At 43.5% G+C, this 20,306-nt stretch overlaps 3 protein-coding genes and 1 long non-coding RNA gene across 9 annotated transcripts in view; 2 read left to right on the forward strand and 2 right to left on the reverse strand.

Annotated features, from left to right (window-relative positions):
• Nucleotides 1-2,586, forward strand: part of ACOT9 (acyl-CoA thioesterase 9) — a 147,441-nt gene extending 144,855 nt beyond the window's left edge. For all 5 annotated transcript variants that reach the window (XM_085888745.1, XM_085888742.1, XM_085888744.1 and 2 more), the window contains 2 exons: nt 1,196-1,250; nt 1,381-2,586. In XM_085888745.1, the coding sequence (XP_085744871.1) occupies nt 1,196-1,248 (53 nt within the window). In that variant the 3' untranslated portion in view covers nt 1,249-1,250; nt 1,381-2,586. The remainder of the gene's footprint in view (nt 1-1,195; nt 1,251-1,380) is intronic.
• On the reverse strand, nt 2,241-9,112 carry LOC147023384 (zinc finger BED domain-containing protein 4-like). Of its 2 annotated transcripts, XM_085888729.1 has the most exons (3): nt 8,732-9,112; nt 8,473-8,516; nt 2,241-7,204 (listed from the first exon to the last, which is right to left on the reverse strand). In XM_085888729.1, the coding sequence occupies exon 3, from the start codon at nt 7,194-7,196 to the stop codon at nt 4,839-4,841; it is 2,358 nt and encodes a 785-aa protein (XP_085744855.1). In that variant the 5' UTR covers nt 7,197-7,204; nt 8,473-8,516; nt 8,732-9,112; the 3' UTR covers nt 2,241-4,838. The 2 variants fall into 2 exon arrangements, with proteins under 2 accessions (XP_085744855.1, XP_085744857.1); XM_085888731.1 differs by lacking the exon at nt 8,473-8,516.
• A 100-nt stretch (nt 9,113-9,212) lies between these two features.
• LOC147023385 (uncharacterized) overlaps nt 9,213-20,306 on the forward strand; it is a 39,790-nt gene continuing 28,696 nt past the window's right edge. Inside the window, exon 1 of the long non-coding RNA XR_015060167.1 lies at nt 9,213-9,849. This is a non-coding gene — a long non-coding RNA (uncharacterized LOC147023385). The remainder of the gene's footprint in view (nt 9,850-20,306) is intronic.
• LOC147023386 (uncharacterized) lies at nt 18,297-19,654 on the reverse strand. The gene is made up of 2 exons (XM_085887152.1): nt 18,710-19,654; nt 18,297-18,596 (listed from the first exon to the last, which is right to left on the reverse strand). The coding sequence occupies exons 1-2, from the start codon at nt 19,637-19,639 to the stop codon at nt 18,297-18,299; spliced, it is 1,230 nt and encodes a 409-aa protein (XP_085743278.1). The 5' UTR covers nt 19,640-19,654.

Raw genomic sequence — 20,306 nt, forward strand, 5'->3', positions numbered from 1 at the left:
CCATGTTTAGATTGGAAGGGCTAGAAGGGTTTACTTGAAGTATCAAATAATCCTTAACCCCAAGAAAGCCGCACTTAAGAAATCACTTTTTATAAATCAGATGGTCTTCACTGGCCAATGAGATCAACAAACCTTTTGGGTGCAAATTTGAGAATGAAGCTCAGCCAGCTCTCTAACTAATTTACTTTTTCAAGTTAATTATCAATCAAGTTTAATTGGCAACATTTTATGTCTTATCACCCTTAAACCCCTCATACTAATTTTGGAGAAACTTGCATCCATGCCAATCTTATCGAAAATCATTCTTTCCTTCTCCAAGCATCTAAAATTGCTTTTGACATCTTTCCACCCCCCACCCCATTGTTATTTTTCTGTTTTAATAGCTCTTCCAGGAGCCTCGACTTTGTACACAAAAACGAAAAAAATAATGTGGTTCTATGCCTGGAAAAGAAGAGATTGAGGAAATGATAGTTAATTTGCAGTCTTTTAAATTTTATTTTATTCCGTTAAGGTGTTCCCATGAGGAAGGATAGCTTAAAGATGAGAGTAAAAACGTATGGGCAGCTGTTGTAGAAAGCACAATATATCATGATTGTTACAACTAAGCAAACATTGCAGGATTGAAAACACCACCGCTTGGAGTTCTGATCATGTCATTACAAAAAAATACCACACCACAAAAATGATCCTCTGAGAAAGTTGTGGGAATGAAGAGGGGTCAGCAGATGCAGAGGGCGTCAGGAAAAGATTAATGAGAGAAAATGGGCTGCATGTATGTGCCTCATTGACGCACGCACGCACGCACGCACCAAGACAGTCGCAGAGATGCACACGCACCTTCTTTGTGCAAAACATACATCCTCTATAATTAAAAAAAAGTAAAAAACAGACCTCTCGCTGATGTATTTACATTTGGCTGCAGGGAAGACCTGGTGGGATAAGCCAAAAAAGCAACGTGGTTACCATTGTAATTTTCACTCGAATTGGCAAGATATTGAAGTCTTCTAAATGATTAAGCAATTCATCTCCTTCCTTCCCTTCCAATCTGTTTAATGATTACTACATTTCAAACAAATAAATGGCATTGCACAAAATATTTCTGATGAATTTTATGCTTTGCCATATCACAGCAATTTGATAATCCATGCACAGTTCGAATTTTGGATTTCATATACCTGGTATTTTGTGCCTTCAGAATCGATGCTCTATCTGGATGGAAAACGACACTTCGAGTCATCAATGATATGAAGGTGGGGGGGGGGGGGCTGTGGTGTGAAGAAAGTGGAACCTGCTTTTAGGTAGAGATGTGTCCATGAACCACTTGCTCATCCGTCGGTATTCACTCACCAAAGTGTATTTCCGGATGATGTGTACTGCTAGTGGGAGCTGTGGTGGCATTGTCGCTGATGATGGTGGAGGAACTACTTTCTTGCTTTTTTCTTTCCTTGTGGTAAGACTATTCACCCAAAATATTTGCACTGCTAAATGTAAAGTATATCGTTTTTTTTTTGTATTTAAAATTACATCACAGACATAAAAATGCATACATGTTGTTGCTCTGTTGTATTTATCACTTCCGGTCACACCTGGTTTTTGAGGGCCTGCTTTTTCCCCTTTTTTCTGATTCTTGGTGTTCAAGTTCAATTAAAAATCGTTGCTTTTTAATTTTTTTTGCATCGGCTGAGACTCAGATAACGATTGTACATGCATCACCATTTGGAAATGCCATATGATGGCTGAAGTTACCTCATAATGGGTTTAAAAAACAAAACTTTAATGAATGGAAATCTGAGATAGAAGTATTGAAGAGCCATGAAATGGTTCTCTTATAGATTATGGCCTAAATTGATCATAATTCTCTTGAAAGATGTCACCAGAGCAGCTTTGCAATATGAAAAGGCCAGGTGTGCTTTAAAATAACCAGGTGTGCTGATAGCTTGGGTAGCAAGAATCACCACATGGCAAAGATCACCTCTGCCGAGGCAGCAAATTTATGTTTTCAAAACCTTTTGCTTGGTGTTATAATCATATCTGTTTTATCACTACAAAAGAGCCATTGCAAAGCCCCCCCCCTCCCCCATTAACAAGACCCTTTTGGGGCTTGCAGGTCACAGTGAATGTTTGTTTATCAGGTGGTGGCAAAACTGTTACCCCCCCCTTAGCTCTGTTCACCACTGAATGGACCCTGGCTAAAATTATTGTTGTGGATTGTCAGCAAAGGAAACCAACACAAACGTGACTGGAAGAATAAAGAATCGGTTTATTACCGACAGGTGCACAAGAGATATTCATTTTGAAATACATTTATTTACAGCAAACATTCAAACTCCTTGTAAATATAAAAACGACTTCCAACTGTCAAACAAAGCAGTTTTCACTGGATAGACAGGAATAGAGCAGATTTTGGGAATGGGGTGTACAATGCTCAGTTGGGACAATTCGGAGATATTGTTCAACAGAATGAATGTTCGTTTTCTGTCTTCCACGAGTGAAAAGACAAAATGGAATAAAAATTGTACCGGAACAGTGCAACTACCTGTTAGTACAGCTTAACATTCAAAATAAAGCATGGCACCTTTTAAACAATTTCCTTATATGGTATTTTTGTGCTGGATTCAAATCGATTCTTAAAATACCCACATACAGACAATCAAACATAGACACTCAGGCAGTAGAAATAGTCTTGGATATTTGTAAATGTCATTTGCAACAAAATGCTGCTTATTACGACAAGGTTTAAATCCACAAACATACATTACAAAGTTGCAACTTCATGAAAAAACTGGGTCTCCTGTTTGAGGGGAACATGTACACATGGCAGACAAGGTACCACTTCTGTTTGGAGACGCTATGCAAACCTCATTACAGCATACTGTGTCCATGGTTAGAGTATCCTCTGAATCCTGGGAGGTCGGTGGTTCAAAACCCGCTGAGTCGTACCAAAAACTTCAAAGATGGTACGTGCTGCTTCATTGCTTCGTGCTCAGCATTTAAAAGGATAGAACACAGACAAATAATAGGTTGGCAACCACTGTGTGGGCTTGATGGGCTTGCATTGAGGTTCCTTGTAAGGGAACTCGTCCTATTATATTAAACTAGAATGGCACTTGGTAGAGCGCATAGTCTCACCTTGTGTGCTCATTATGAACAAAAATACCATTAACTGAACACGCTACTCTCATGACCCATACACCCGTATCATCCATGCACCCTATTATGTCACATACATTGTCATTATCTGCAGCTTTATTGATTATTAGGATATTTAATGACCACTTTTGTGCACATTAAAGCTAAATTGCATCAATAAAGGTAAATATGACAAAAATTCAAACTATTCTCCATGGCTAGTCAATCATATGTGTAAAGTTTTACATTGATCTGTTAAGTGGTTCTGCAGAAGATTAATTTATTTATTTAAACCTTTTTAGGTCATCTCTACCGAGATGACCTAATAAAGCCGGACCAATTGTCCGTACGTCCGTCCGTACGTCTGTCAGTCAACAATTTTTAGGTCATCTCTACCGAGACCAGATGACTGATGACATTTAATTATTTACTCACATTGGGTTGTACAGATTTTTCGGATAAGGATTTCGATTCAGCAAATTAAGGCTGGAATACCATTTCACCGAGGAAGTCATAGTCATCATCCTATCTACCCCATGAGGAGCTTGACATATATGCCAGGCTATCAATAAAATATTCTCCATGGGGCATCCCTCCTATGTTTAAAGTTTTGCATTGATCGGTTAAGGGGAAAATTTTTTTTAAAACGAAAATCAACACATACCGACACACACACATACACGTTGCAATAGTCTCGCAACCCCCTTCAGGGCGAGACCGATAAGACAATTCTCTGTATATGTGTATGTATGTACATCTGCAAATCATAGAAAAAAAAGGGGTGGCCCGATCTTCACCAAACTTTGCATACGTGTTGGTAGTACCTAGTGTAACCCCCCCCCCACCTTCTGCGAGGAGGAGGAGAGGGGGGAGATGACTTGCCAATGCTCCCGAAGGGAGTGGATGTTTCTAGAATTAAAAAAGGCAGTTTTTTGTTTTTTTAAGGAAAAAAAACACTGGACACCCCTCTCCAGTACATTGTGCTGGACTCAACCATTTAACTATTTATTTGCTGTTCTGAGCAGAGCTTGTGATACTGTACTCATCCCATCATTCATAATGCTCCCCCCCCCCCTCCATCGGAGTGCAAATGAAGAGCACAAAGCTCTCACCAAGCTGTGTTGTGATCATCATTTGATGTGCAAATGAGGGATCAAACCTACAAACTGCCTGTGCCAGTCACGTCCAAACGAGACTTATAACCATTAGCTTATTCGGCAAGTTTCTTATTGGCCAAAACACTGTCGTCAATATCTTGTATTTTGGCGCACCATTCACAAAAACACCCAGATGCAACTATTTTGAGCTGCTCATTACCATCTCATTCACAATGTGATTTTTTTTGCCATGCCATGGCAAGGTTTGTGACCTATCCAGCAGTCCCAAGTGGCCAACAATTGTGGCTTCTGCCATGATGTGGACAACCCTGTACAGTCTTGCACTTCTTTCTGCAATGTCATGGTATATGTGATTTAAATAACCATTTTGAAGTGGACATTGCCATTTTAACCTTGTGCCAACTTGACACTCACCATGAACCTCGATCTTGCATACACCAAAAAACATGACGGACAACAATGGAGAAATTAAACCAAAGCACTGTACATGCTTTGTTCATTTTTTGGGGGTTTAGCTTGGAGTCACATCAAGCCATTATGCCACCTGAGCCATGGAATGTCCTCAACAGCAAAAGGAGTCTGAAATTCTAGTCAATACAGTGGGAGATTGACAATCACTTTCTCATCAGCAAATGTGGCAAAATTACACCTCAAAAAGGTGAGCATCCCATTCTTCAATGCCGACAAGCGAATGCTTGGATGCGAAGACTGCTGCGAAGCACCAAATACACGTTCAGAGGCCACACTGGTGGGAGGGCATGCCAACAGCGACAGAGCTACGTTGGCTAAATCGGGCCAAATCTTTAATTTGCCCACCCAATAATCCAAGGGATCCGTTTCGAGATCCTGACTTGCAGGCTCCAAGAAAAAACTGTCAAACATCTGTCTCAACACGCTTTTGACCTTAACCTGGTGTGCTGCAGTCCTCCGAATTATCTTCGCTTTGAAACACTCCAGAACGCCTTTGTTTTTGTAATCCGGCTCATTCATGCTTGATGAGGCCTCTGCTTCAGCTTGCTCCCATGGTGTTCCATAACTTCCCGCCTCTTTTGTGTATGGATGCAAGCCTTTTTCTTTGCGTCTTGAAACGCACTGCTCAATGTAGTCAAACAGGCTATTCATCCAAAATTGCTGGTCACTTTCCAAAAAGTCCTTTTTATATCTGACATCCAGCATTGTAGCAAACACTTGGGTTGAATTTCTGAGCTCATTGTCAAATCTTTCACCAAGGTTTGTCAGCATACATTGTACCAGCCGTTCACCCTGGTGAGTCAAAAGTGTGCTGGGTTCTGCATCTTTTATTATGGCCAACCTCAAACTTAGCCCACACACACACGGTATGACATCGCCAATAGTTGCACGGTCTGCACACCACTTGTCTTTGACCTCAACAAATGGTCCTAGAACAAGTATGAGGTCTTGCAGGATATTCCAGTTTTGTTCTGAAATCTGGTCCCCAATTTCTGGGTGAAGCCTTTCCAAATTCTCAATAGCTGGACGTTGTTCCACCAAGCGAGCAATCATATTATACGTACTTTTCCAACACGTTTTGGAGTCTTGGATGAGCTCTTTTGCTGGAACCTTCGCAAGCACTTGGAATTCATACAAAGCTGCCATTTTTATGGTGGAGTGGACGAACGTTCCGCAAATTTTCCGACACTTCGACATCACATTTGCAATACCGTGATTTCTCCTGTCCTTTAACCCCTTCTTGACCACCAGATTTAGCTTGTGAACTGCACAGTTTGCATGTTCATAACCATAGCTTTGAATCAAATCAACAATGTCAGTTCCTTCGTTGGTCATGATTTTACCGACTTGGAGGTCCGATTCTTTGAACCACTGTGCTAAATATTCAGTAAGGGATTCACCCAGTGTATTTGTCGAGTGATGTTCAGGCAATGGAATTATCCCCAAAATGGCACTTCCCCGACACACTACAGAAGTACTGGCAGCAGTAGCGGTTTCACCAATTACGATGGAGTCCGGCGGACGGCTAACCCAGTGAGCGGCTAGTGACAGGAAGGATTTTTTAGATTCCTTTGCTGCCCAAACATTTGACGTCACGTGCACAGTCTTTTCAACTGCTGTTTCCATACAACGTGCCACCCGTCGCTTTGTGAGGTCGAACAATTTTGGGATGAGCGTGTTTGAGAAATAATGCGGAGAAGGAATGGTGTACTCAGGTTGTAATGCTGCTAATAATTTTGCAAAGCCAGATTTTGCTACACATGAGAAAGGGAGATTATCTTGCACAATCATGAGTGTAATATATTTGGTGATTTTCAGGGCACGTGGGTCTGTAAATGGCCACTTCTCTTGAGTCTCGACCATTTTGGATAATGACTGTGGCACACAACTGGCAACAGATGTCGTTGGTATCATAATGTCACCAACAGGTTCATTACGTGGGCGAGCTAATTGTTGAGTTTTAGATCCGGCATTCTTCCTTTGTGGAGTAAGAGTGGATCGCTCTCTTAATTTTTCGCTGGAGCTTGGACTTTGTCCCACACCAGTTGGAAATAGCTTGATGTAGTGACTTCTATGAAACGAAGCAAGATGCCGTTTCAGGGTCGTCGAAGATAGCCGCTTGATACTTTTCCCCCGAGAAAGACGCCTACCACATAAGCGGCATATGGCGTACGAATTTTGCATCTTGTCGACGTCAAAATACTTCCAGCTATTACCTCTCAAAGAAATGTAGTGGAAGTTGGCTTGCGTCTCTTTGCTATCACAGTCTTCGTCTTTTTTGCTTTCGGTGTGGGAGCCAGAAAGGTGGGCAGCCCTTATATCCCTGTAAATAGATGATGCAGACATCTGCAGGAGCTCTGAAGAGCTGGCAGTGGCAGAAGTTGTATGTGGTTGAAGTGTTGGTTCTCCATCCTCCTTATTCTCCACTTTAATGATCACGGGCACCTCCTGCTCAAGGTTTTCAGGAATGTTCGGCATTTTTCAAGCTACAAATAAGCAAAGTAGAAAGAGGAGTTTTTTTCACAACAAAAAAGTTGACAGCTTAAAGTTAAGGCATGAGAAAATGACAGGAAATCCAAACCACCACCAATTTTTTTTTTCAACCTGATATTGACAAAATCTAAAGAAAAATTAACAATTGAAACATGAGGGTTAAAAGGGGCACAGAGGCAAAAATAAATAAATTAAACATGGAAAGGGGTTGATGGGGTACATGGGAGTTAAAGGGGTATACAAATGGGATAGAGGGTATATAGTGGGGCAACTTAGCATAACAATTGTGCATTTTGTGAGGAAAGCACCAAATTTGGCACAGTAGTAGCCTAAACATATTATGAACAGATTTGGATATTGGGCCATCTCAAAATTTTTGATGGCAGTGGAAAATGGCTGCCACAGCCATCAGCGGCTGAATTTGAGATGGCCCAATATCCAAATGTGTTCATAATATGTTAGGCTACTAGTGTGCCAAATTTGATGCTTTCCTCACAAAATGCACAATTGTTATGCTATATTTAGCTAAGTTGCCCTACTCATATAGAAAACGGTCAAACAGAAATTCAAGGGGTTTAAAATAGGGTTGACGGTGTACAAAAAGGTTAAGAGTATACAAAGGTGTTCAATGAAAGGGTGAAAAGATAACTAAAATAGTTAAACATGGGTTAAACAGGTTTTGCAGGGGATTTAGGGGGGTGCGCAGGAGGGTTGGAGGGGGTGCGCAGGAGGATTGGAGGGGGTGCGCAGGAGGATTGGAGGGGGTGCGCAGGAGGGTTGGAGGGGTGCGCAGGAGGATTGGAGGGGGGCGTGCAGGAGGATTGGAGGGGGGCGTGCAGGAGGATTGGAGGGGGTGTGTAGGAAGGTTGGAGGGGGGCGTGCAGGAGGATTGGAGGAGGGTGCACAGGAGGGTTGGAGGGGGGGCACGCCTAGGAGGGTTGGAGGGGGGTGCGAAGGAGGGTTTGAAGCAGTGGGTTTGAGGAGGGCGTGAAATGTTTGAGAGGCATGCCAAAAGGGTTAAAAGATGTGGAGTCAGCACAAAATTGAAAATGGATCCGAAAGGGTTGAAACTCCAGTAAGGATAAAAGGAAGAAATTCAAGAGAAAGAGTGCAATTATGAACAAAGGAGGGAGATGGAGAGAATCTTGGAAGAGAAATAGGATTAAAGAGTTTGTTTGTTTTTAATGTGGAAATGAAAGGACAGAAAAAATAATCGAATAGAGACAAACTTTAGAAAAGTCCAGTAGGTGCAGGAACTCACTTGGATTGGAGCCTGAACTCCCTAGCATCGCAGCAATGGCAGAACTTCACTCAACCAAGGGGAAAACAAGAAAAAGGGGAAAACAAGAAAAAGGGGAAAACAAGAAAAAGGGGAAAACAAGAAAAAGGGGAAAACAAGAAAAAGGGGAAAACAAGAAAAAGGGGAAAACAGATCTTTTATTTTGGTCCTTTTAAACATAGTGCTGAGTACAAAGAGCTTGTCAAGGCAACACCCAGGCATTGTTGCGTTTTAAACTGACCAATCACAGCATATCTGGGTGATGTTGGATGGAAGAACGTGAAATCGTTCACGAGCGACTTCCGCGAACTCGACGAACTCCGAACGCGAAGCGAAGCGAACCTCCACTGTCAATGGCATAATACGGGCTGAAGCATGGAGGCTTCTGGTCATTCATGTTTAGATGAGGACAATACGAGGTTAGTTATTCAAAACTAAAACCGAAAAAAAGAAATACTTAAACATGCACGGCGGGTTGTTTAATTCACGAACAGAGAAAACTGTAAATAAAAAGAAGGCTGATCGGTTGGAGAGAGAGAGAGAGGGGGGGGGGACGTCAGGAGAATGAGGGAGTGGGAGGTGTACAATAAAGAGAAATAGATTGGAGGTTTAGGGGATATTATTATTTTTATTTAATCCAATTCGAATCTGCGCGAACGAATCCAACGATACATTTTTTTTGGCAACGGACGTGTTTACGGTACTGACGTCACTTCCTGAGTTTGTGGGCGCATGCGCAGACCGAGACGTGCAGGGTCAGCAGGACGTGCGTGTTTATCATGGACACCGAATTGTCGAATGAATATTGAATCGTAGAAGAGAAACCGTTCATCGCATTATATTCCATGTCTCAGGTAGTCCAGTGTGGCCAATCGATGCCTATCCGTTGCTCAGTGATACGAAATTCAAATGGGCGTAATGGCTGAATTGTCAGTCATGATGATGATGAGTTGTACCATATGTCCATACCTTCCCAGCAGTCAGTGAGAGAAATAATTTGGAATTTGTTTATGGTGCCGGCGATAGCTCGCCCACTCTTTGCGCAGGAAACCGTGGCATATTTAACGTGCACGAACTAATACGGGCACACGGGACCTTTGAACGGCCATCCGAGCGAGGGACACACGCACGACGCCTGTGAAACACCAGGATGGCAGTTTATAGCTCGGTCGGGATTTGAACCCAGGACAGAGAGCTCAGAAGCGAGCGAGCGGACTTGAAGCTTCTCCTGCGAGACTCATAACGAATATCCACATCCCACAAGTTCTTCAAGTTCTACACGTGCGAGCCGGAAGTGACGTCACGTCTGAGGTGCTCCCAACTGAGTGTTTATCATCGTGCAGCGCGGACAAAGTGTCGGTAAGTTTGATGTTTACCGCTTCCAATGCAAATTGATTTGTTGTGGGAAATATGCAACATGTGTCACGTGATCGTGTTAACGTGTATATGTGTAAGGAAGGTAGACGTAGGAAGAACACTGATCCACCATGCCTGAATGGCCCCTTCATCCAGACCCCCCCCTTCATCCAGACCCCACCCCCTTCATCCAGACCCCACCCCCTTCATCCAGACCCCACCCCCTTCATCCAGACCCCACCCCCTTCATCCAGACCCCACCCCCTTCATCCAGACCCCACCCCTTCATCCAGACCCCCCCCTTCATCCAGACCCCACCCCCTTCATCCAGACCCCACCCCCTTCATCCAGACCCCACCCCCTTCATCCAGACCCCACCCCCTTCATCCAGACCCCACCCCCTTCATCCAGACCCCATCCCCTTCATCCAGACCCCATCCCCTTCATCCAGACCTCATCCCCTTCATCCAGACCCCACCCCCTTCATCCAGACCCCCCACCCCTTCATCCAGACCCCCTTCATCCAGACCTCCCCCTTCATCCAGACCCCCCCTTCATCCAGAGCCCCTTCCAATTTTCCTTTTAATAACCAAAAAGGAGGTTTCTGTATTTTCGTCGTTATAAGCACATGGCGTGTGAAAGGGAAATTGGGGTGTTACTTATTTATTTATTCCTACGTGCAGATTCGTTTAACACACTTCATCCGGTATGGGGCGTGGTCAACACTCCTGTGTTCATTGACGTCATTTCCACGATTGTGATCTATGATAAATGGATGAAGTGTGTGTCAGGGTTTTTATGTCAATTAATTACGCACTATTGAAATGTATCTTTCGACTGCTGAGACCCTTTCGACCTTTTAAGACCCAAAAGGCCAAGATGACCCAAAATATCACAATGACCCCAAAAAGACTCAAAATACTCTGATGACACAAAAGTTCCTGACGACCCAAAATACCCAGATGACTCCAAAAGACCCTGAAGACTCAGAGGACCCAAAAGATCCAAAATACCCTGATGACCAAAAAGACCCAGAGGACACAAAAGACCCTGATGACCAAAAAGACACAAGATACCCTGAGGACCCAAAAGACCCAGAGGACTCAAAAGACCCAGATGAGCCTGAATACCCAAAATACCCTGAGGATCCAAAAGACCCAGATGACCCAAAAATCTCCAATGACCCAGATGACCAAAAAGACTCGGACGACCAAAAACGACCCAAAATATCTGATGACCCAGAGGAACCAAAAGACCCCAAAATCCCCATAGACCTTTTAAGACTACTATAAATGGATGAGTTCTTCTGTGGCATGGCATTCTATTTCCAAAATAAATAACAAAAATAATGATAACATTGCAACAAAGCATATATTAAGTACTGTTTTAAAGTTTCCATGGTGGAACACCAAAAATAAGTTCAAAGCTTTAGGGTCTTCACTATGGATGAGCTCTGAAAGGAGATATTTACATTCCATATACTTTAAAAAGAAAATAACTCCAAAGCAAAAATAAAGTAGGCCTCAACGTTTTGGGCAGCACACTCTGTCCATCGAGAGGAGGAAGTAACTGGAACGAATGAATTCAGCTTTTATAACAACTCCTCACCCTCCATTTGCTGATTATTGTGGGGTGCTGGTTGGCTGTTGAATGCATCTGGGATGCCGGAGAGGACACGCCTACTGGGTCTGTGTACCTCAGGGATGTGGCTGCATGTCCCATCTTCCCCATTCTCTCGTATATTTGGGCTTGTGCAACCCCATCAGGCTGTGTGAGGTGAGGGAGAAAAGAAAAGAAAAGGCCCCACTTTTCTTTTCTTATCTTCTCCTCCCCTGTTTGAATAATGCTCACGTGGCCTTTGTGTATAAAAGATTGTACAATAATACATGTTGTGGTTAAATCTGCTCTTGTGTGCCCTTTTGCTTTCTTGCTTATAAATACTCAATTTTAAAGACAACAAATCACGACAACCAAAACATACAATCTTCACAATACATATCACTCGATCGCTCCTGAGAAGAAAAAAGATAACGCAAGCAGTGTATCTATCTATAATTCTAGGTGTGTGTGTGTGTGTGTGTGTGTGTGTGTGTGTGTGTGTGTGTGTGTGTGTGTGTGTGTGTGTGTGTGTGTGTGTGTGTGTGTGTGTGTGTGTGTGTGTGTGTGTGTGTGTGTGTGTGTGTGTGTGTGTGTGTGTGTGTGTGTGTGTGTGTGTGACCACTGTTTCTCGACAACCACTGATCCGATCTAATTGAAACTTGCCAGGCATATTGCTGGGGACCTGAGTATGTGCCTTTTCAAGGTTTGATATTAATCGGACAAGTGGTTCCCAAGTTATGGCCATTTATTTACCAAACCAATGACAGGACACGTTGCTGCATAGGCGTGGTGATGGGGAAAGGGTGCCATTTAGTTACCAATGACAGGACACGTTGCTGCGTAGGCGTGGCCGTTGGGGAAGAGATATTCAGTTACCAATGACATGACACGTTGCTGCGGAGGTGTGGCCGTTGGGGAAGAGATCCTCAGTTACGAATGACAGGACACCTTGCTTGGCGTTTTGCACCCACAGTATCTATCTTCTATCAAGCTATAATTCCAGCAATCTCTGTTTGCCTTTCAAAACCACTGGTCCGTCTTTCACCCTCTCATTTTCCCAGGGTCATCTGCCATCTGCTTGGAAATCTGCTAACATCACTGCCCTGCATAAAAAAGGTGCAAAAACAGATCCCTGTAACTATAGACCAATCAGCCTTCTCCCAATCATCAGCAAGGTTATGGAATCCATCATCGCTTCAGACATGAAATCCTTCCTCTTCTCCAATGGCTTGATTTCCAATCATCAATTTGGTTTCAGACCAGGTCACTCTACCCTAGATATGCTGCTACTGCTCTCCCATCAATGGATGGAGGTCCTCAATGCCAGACAGGAAATCCGAGCCGTATCCCTGGACATATCACGTGCTTTTGACACAGTCTGGCACCCTGCCCTACTCACCAAACTCTCTTCCCATGGTATTCAAGGCCATCTCCACTCATGGCTCGCAGACTTCCTCTCCTGTCGCAGTCAACGTGTGGCCCTAAATGGAGTTCTTTCATCCCCTCTTCCTGTGCAGGCTGGAGTTCCTCAAGGTAGCGTTCTGGGCCCTGTTCTTTTTCTGGTTTTCATCAATGATCTCTCGGACTCTCTGGAAAATCCTCTATTTCTCTTTGCCGATGACTCCACCCTCTGCCGTACCATCTGTCATCCCTCAGACCGGCAAGCAGCAGCTTCTTCGCTCACTGCAGATCTGGATAAAATCACAAACTGGTCCAACATGTGGAACATGTCTTTCAATCCAGACAAATCTCACACTCTCACTATGTCTCTTCGAAAGGACCGTTTACAAAACCCCCATCCACTTTCTCAACAATCCTCTGGAAGAAGTCTTTTCTTTCAAGCTTCTGGGTCTCACTATCTGCCATGACCTTTCCTGGGAAAGTCACATTTCCAACCTTGCCTCAAAAGCCAGTCGCCGACTGGGAATCCTCCGTCGTGCAAAGTCCTTCCTCGGCCCTCTTGAGCTCCTGACCACTTACAAAGCTTTTGTCCGTAGCCTGATGGAGTACTGCTCTCCCCTCTGGGCTGGTGCTCCTGCCTCCCACCTTTCTCGACTTCACGCTGTCGAAACCAGGGCTTTTAAGATCATTGGCATCTCCCGCAATGAAGCTGAGTCTTTGGGCCTCTCACTCAATCACCGCAGGTTGGTCGGTGGTCTTTCTGTCTTCTACCGACTCCTCTCCAGCCTTGCCCCCCTGCTCTCTCTGTGATTTGTCCCAACCACATTTCCACAGGGCGCTCAAGGTCCGCCAACAACCCCCTTCTGGTAAAACTACCAAAATCACGAATCACTGCTCACCTGCACTCTTTCATTCCTCTTTTTTTCCCGCCTTTGGAATAAACTTCCTCACTCTATTCGTTCCCATTCTTCCCTCCAGGCTTTCAAAACAGCTGTTCACCACCACCTCTTATCTTTCCCCATCCAAATCCTCGATCTTTTCTACCCCCGATAATCCACCCAAGCCCACTTCCTTCAATTCTCCTGCTTTCCTTCCTGAAAGTCCCTTTAATGTCCATCTTCCCCTCGCCATGTTCCCCGTCCCATCCCCATCCCTCTCCCTTCCACAGTTCACCTGTGTCTGTTCCCCAATGTTTTGTCCCTTCCACTCCCGCCCCTCTTGTCTCATGCCTCCTTGCTGTGAGTTGTGTGTTAGCTCTCATACGAGCCTCGACCAAGGTATACAAAAAAAAAAAAAAAAAAAAAAAAAAAAAAAAAAAAGGTTTGAAATTAATCAGACAAGTGGTTCCCAAGTTATAGCCAAGTTAGAGCGCGTTCCCCATTACAGGTTACAACGTACGGACTTCCGGATAATGATGACTTACTGTATTCTAATAATTTCTCGATTTCTTATGCGCATTTATAGATAAACACAATGCCCCAATCCAGTCGTGTTTATGAGAGTGAAGGAACAGCCTGTATAGTTGTTTGAAAGTTTTTCTTTTTCTTTTTTTTGCACGTACGGCCACGCGAGAGCGAAGGAACGGCCTGTGTGTTTGTTTCTCTTTTTAGGTCATCTCTACCGAGATGACCTAATAAAGCCGGACCAAATGTCCGTCCGTACGTCCGTCAACAATTTTTCTTTCCGATCTTGATGAAACTTAGTATGTGGGTAGAGGTCGATGAGTGTTGCACAACGATATAACTTTTGTCCGGGTTCAAGGTCAGGGACGAGGTCACGTTAGTTATAAAAATCGCCATTTTCAAAACCTATCTAGTCTGCCATTCTACAAGATATTCGGCAACTGTTTATTGATTATGATAGTAAAGAATATTATCTTGTATCTAACTGGACAGATTTTTGAATTTCCTTCCCGTTTGGCCGCCACGTAACCTGGAAGATGGTCAAAAACACCTCCCGGTACAAAGAAAACTTTTTACTTCCGATCTTGATGAAATTTGGTATGTGGGTAGAGGTCGATGAGTAATACCCAACGACATATTTTTTTCCCGGATTCGAGGTCAGGGTCAAGGTCACGAGGTCACGAAAGTTGTGAAAGTCGCCATTTTCAAAACCTATCTAGTCTGTCATTTTAGGAGATATCTGGCAACGGTTCATCGATTATGATAGTAAAAAACATTATAGAGATGACTGTCATCCCCACATGGGGGTAATTTTATTTGTTTCTGGCATGCGGTTTGAAAGTTTTTTTTTTTTTTTTTTTGCACGTACGGCCATGCTCGTACAGCCACACGAGAGCGAAGAAACAGCCTGTGTGGTTGTTGTGTCTGGCACACGGTTTGAAAGTTTGTTTTTTTGCACGTAAGGCCACGCACGTACGGCCACGCACGTGAACATAAAACTCAATCGAGGCCTGAAGTCCAATTGTCTGATTTAATTTTTTTTCTTTTATCCAGCTTTTTATCAAGACCTTGACCTTCCTCTGGATGAAAGAGGCCATGCAAAGTTTGGTTGTACTGTTTCCTGCAGGGTCCGAATGCATAAATAAACAAACTAACTTTCTTATTTATATATATGTTAATAGCAGCACTATCCAGCATTGCCCGACAACGCTGGTTCCTTCCTCCCATCCCTTACCCTCCCTCATTCCACCCTTTCTCCTGCCTCCTCCCAAAATTGCCATATTGGTCACTTTGGCACCACTTTTCGGACTCAAAACAGCCTCTGAACCTGTGGCCACATAGGCCTTGTTGCTTACCTCAAAAAGTTGTATCTATACCCTGAGTTCGCAGTTTGTAGCTTCCACCTTCTATCCCACCCCCTTCACCCTGGCCGCACATCCCTTGCTGCAAGAAACGTTTCCCTCACACAATGGCACCGACTCCCTCTAGTTATTATTTTTCCCACTTTGACAGGCCTTTCCATTTTGGGCGAGAAGGAGAAGGAAAGGTAGACAAATTTACCCATGCAAAGAGTGCTTTAATCCCTCCCATCCCGCAACCCCCCTCCCCCCTCCCTTTGCCTTGCCCCATAGGTAGGCATACAGACGTTTAGGTGCTGTCCTGTCTTGCAGTGCCATCTAGCTTCTTTGAGGCCACACTTACATTGGTGACTGATGATTTCAACAGCAACATAGTCTGCCTCCAATTTCATTCTACGATCGCACCACCAGGGTTTCCGCTTCATCCCGACAAGTGTCAGGTCATCGCTTCATTAGTGTCAGGTCAGGTCAGATTACATCTGTGACTTGCTGCAGGTACAATGTAAACCTCTACTAACCTGTTTTACGGTCGTGTTGTTGGAGACTAAACCGTCTCCCCCACCAGGTTTCCTGGTGAGGAGGGTGTATGGATATGGACACCCAGCAGAATTAAAAACAAAACCTGTCAAAGGGCAGAGGAGCTCCTTGTGAGCCAACGGCCATCCATATCTAGTGCCAAACTGTCTGCGGATGTCCTCCTGCAGTTGGGTTACTTTTTTTGTTTTAGGAGGTCGGTGGCAGGATTTGCACTCCGGCCACCGTAAAACCCTTCATTCCCCAAAACACAAAAATGCACCAAGAAAAAAAGCAATCAGAGAATGCAAACCCTCTCTAGGACTTCTTTGGAGTGGTGTATTTTTTTATGGGTTTTCGGGTAAATCCAATATGGCTGCCAAACCGTGTGACCCTTTTGTCCCTTATGGATAGGCGGTCATAAGTGTAAAGTTTTGCCTCGATCTTTTCAGCTATTTTAGAGAAGATTTTTGAAGGTTAAAAAAAAAATTGAATCGCGTGACCGATGACGGCATCAACATCTTTTTTGTGGACCATTTTATCCCGAGATGACCCTCAAATTTTTTTATACTGATCGCATTTAGCGTTCTACATATGCATTTATGATATCATAATGAAGGTACCTACGACGTCATAAAAATACCACTCATTCCCCATGAGGAGTACTTGCTATGTGCCACTTGTACACCCATGGCTTGGGGAACACATGTGTGAAGGGTCCCCTCGATTTGTCCAGCCATTCTGGAGAACATTTTTATAGGTTTCAGGGTAAATCCAATATGGCTGCCAAACCATGTAACCAATGACATATGTGTGAATATTTTGTTCCTCATGGACAGGCGGTCATACGTGTAAAGTTTCACCTCGATTTGTTCAGTCACCTCAGAGAAGAAGATTTTTGAAAGTTAAAAAAAACAAAAAACAATATGGCTGCCGAATCACATGACTGATGACGTCTATGAATTTTTTTTTCTGTGGACCATTTCATCCTAAGATAACCTTCAAAATTTTTCATACTCATCGGATGTTGTGTTCTACATATGCAATTATGACGTCATAATGAGAGCAGCTATGACGTCATTAAAAATCACACTCATTCCCCATGAGGAGTACTTGCCATGTGCCAAGTTTCAATTTTTTCCTTGGTGCGGTTTCAGAGATAGAGGTGCAAAGTTTTTCCATTATTTCAAAATGGCTGCCACACCACGTGACCTATGACATAATTATCATTAAAACATTCTACATGAGTAGTCGCTGCAATGGTGAAGATTTCGTCTCAATCCGACAAACGGCTTCAGAGAAAAACACAAGTTCTGTGTAGACAGAGACAGACAGACAGACAAACAAAAGAAAAATCACTCATCGAGTGACAACTTGGCAAAACAGCACAAAGTATAATGGCACTCGGTTGAGTGCATACCTCTGCCAGGTGGAGCAGTTCACGTTTTGAATCCCACAGATGGGCTGGATCAAAACCAAAACCCAATCTGCTTGTTAGCTCGCCTGTTCGAAGAACAGAGAGCTATAGCGATACCCCCGGCGTCAGCGTGAGCGTGAGCGTCAAAATGTTAAAGTTTTTGGTGCAAGTTATTTTTTCCCTTTCTAATGTTTTTATCTCCCACACTATTTTTTTATACGCCCGATATATATATATATATATCGGGCGTATTATGTGCCGTCCGTCCATCCATCCATCCGTCCCTGTCCGCACTCTAACTCCCAAAGTTTTTAGTGAGGGAAATAAGGGAAAACATCGTTACACGCTGGACAAAAGTGCCAATTTTTTTGTGGTTACCTATGGACTTACTTAATAAAAAAATCCCATGCTCCAAAAAATCTGACCATATTTTCATGTGATTATGGGTCAAAATCCAAGATGGCGGCAGAAATTTTTTTCAAATCGATAAATAATTATAACTTCGCTAATATTGGTCGTAAAAATATGTGTAAACTATCTATTTGTAGGTAATGATGCCCAGGGAGTCGATTGGAACCATCAGATTTGGGATTAGATCATCAGGAACTAAGATAATGGTCACGTAGAAAAAATATGGGTCGCTCGATACGAACATTGATGTTTCGCGAGACACATTTGTTATATGAGACATACTTTGCTGGATACATATTTTAATAAAAACTGAACCATTATATCATGTACATGTGTATATGATGTACACTAATGAACACAAGCAAGTTGGTTCTTTTCGCAATTGCAGCTACACAGGTCAGTACAGTTCAGCCCAGATTTGATACATTTGCAGATGCGACAACCACGCTCGGATTTACAGCCACATTTGATAAGTTCAGTGCAAGCTTTTGCAGCTTCTGGTATTGTCATCCAAATTGGTTCCCATTGGTCAGCCTGTAGACTCCATCCAAACGCTTCAGGCGACGGTATGATAACGTGGGCCTGCTGACTTGCTGACCAAATTCCAGCCTGGAGGATAACTCTCTTGACATGTTGTACCAGTGCATCCTGCAACAAAGTAGTATGTACATTGCTATAAACCAAACTGATTGGGTATACACTAAATTTCAATCTTGCTATTTAATTCAAGCATTCTGCTTAATACCCTTAGTACTAAGTACCTTAGTTGGTGGAATATTTTCAAGAGGTCTGCTTTTCTTGGAGAACAACTCCCGCCTCGCATCGTTTATTTCGGCGTCATTGCTTGTTTTGTCATACATGACGATTGTGAAGCGTTCAAGGTGTTTAAATTGAGGCGATCCAGTATCCAACGTTTCAAAGGGATGATTCCAGATGAAGAGGAAGGCTTCAGTAACCAAAGGGTAGCTTTTCCATGATTGCCAGGTACTTTTTTTGCCCTTCCGGAAGAAATACGAGGTGGTATCACTCCCTGAAAATGCGTGTAATGCAGGAAGTGCCCGAGCGATCCTTTCTCCAAAGCTTACAGATATGGCGTTGATGCTGTGAACACAAAAGTTTTTGCCAACGCCAAATGCTACACAGAGCTCCAGGTCAGGTTGCAGTTCCAGCAGATCGAAGAAATGGCCGACAAGGATCACAAGCACATCTGTGTCAACCGTTCGCACTTGTACTTTCTTGGCCCCGTGCTGCAGAGCATGTACAATATGGAACACAATCCTGCTGTCTGCTTCTTCGTGTGTGCAGTCTGACATCACGTGACTTGTGCCTCTGGAAACAACTGTAGTGCCATTCGTTATGTAGATGCCTTTTTCAGCAGGCCAGTCGCCATCAGCCACTTTCTGTGTCAAAAATGAGAAGAGTTCATCTTTATTGGATGAATCCAACAGGAAATCGTTCCACTTGGAAGGTATCTTTGTTCTTAGATTTACCTTGAGGCGCACACCACTGCCTCTTCGTTCTCTTGTGGATGCCTTGATGCTGCTTGGTAAGTATTGGTCCCAGACGACATCTATCCTGTCTCTGACATACTGTAGCTCACGCAAAAGAAACGGCAAGAACATAGACTGTGCGTAGTCATCAAAGGTAGTAGCAGTAGCAGCTGACCAAAGTATGGGCTTGGACGGCACCATCAAATATCTTACAGTCCACGGTTCTTGGAAGTTCGTCTTGTTCGAATACTTCAATGCACCTAATCAAATCTGACTTGGTGCCCATCCGAAGTTTTCCATGATCCGACATAATGGGAGGGTACAATTGATTTTCATGCGATAAAAATATGTCTAGATCTCTATCCTGCTGTTGATTTGCAATGTACAGTCGACCAAAAAGGTTTGCATCACTTCGAATGGCTGTGAGCTCTTTCGTTTTGGAGGTTTTCTTTAGTTTTGGTGTTTGGAACAAATGCAGTTTGTTCTTTTTGATTGACTCGTGAATAGACTTGCTTTGTTCTGTGAATACCTCCTTCTTAAATATGTTGTACTGAGCATTTCCAAGAACTTCTAATCCTTTCATAGCGTTAGCTACTTCCTGGTCGGCGCATTGACGTGTATGAAGTACTAAGAGTTCTTGGCAGTCATCAGAGAATGGATTTCCATACCCATTGATCGTTTGAATGAGGTTGTTTGTTTGCTGCTGGAATAACTTCTGTGCTGACAATCCTTCGTTGTGATGGTGGTACTGAAGATCGGCATCGTCGGAAGCCAAGTATTCGTTTTCAAAAGATGTGACCACTCGAGCTTGTTCAGGACCAGCGATCATCCATCTCTTCAAGGACTCAGGTTTTTCAGTCAGTCCGAT

This window comes from Eptatretus burgeri, chromosome 7, assembly GCF_056783735.1.
Source record: "Eptatretus burgeri isolate ZD-2024b chromosome 7, Ebu_testis_v1, whole genome shotgun sequence".
NCBI classification, from domain to species: domain Eukaryota; kingdom Metazoa; phylum Chordata; class Myxini; order Myxiniformes; family Myxinidae; genus Eptatretus; species Eptatretus burgeri.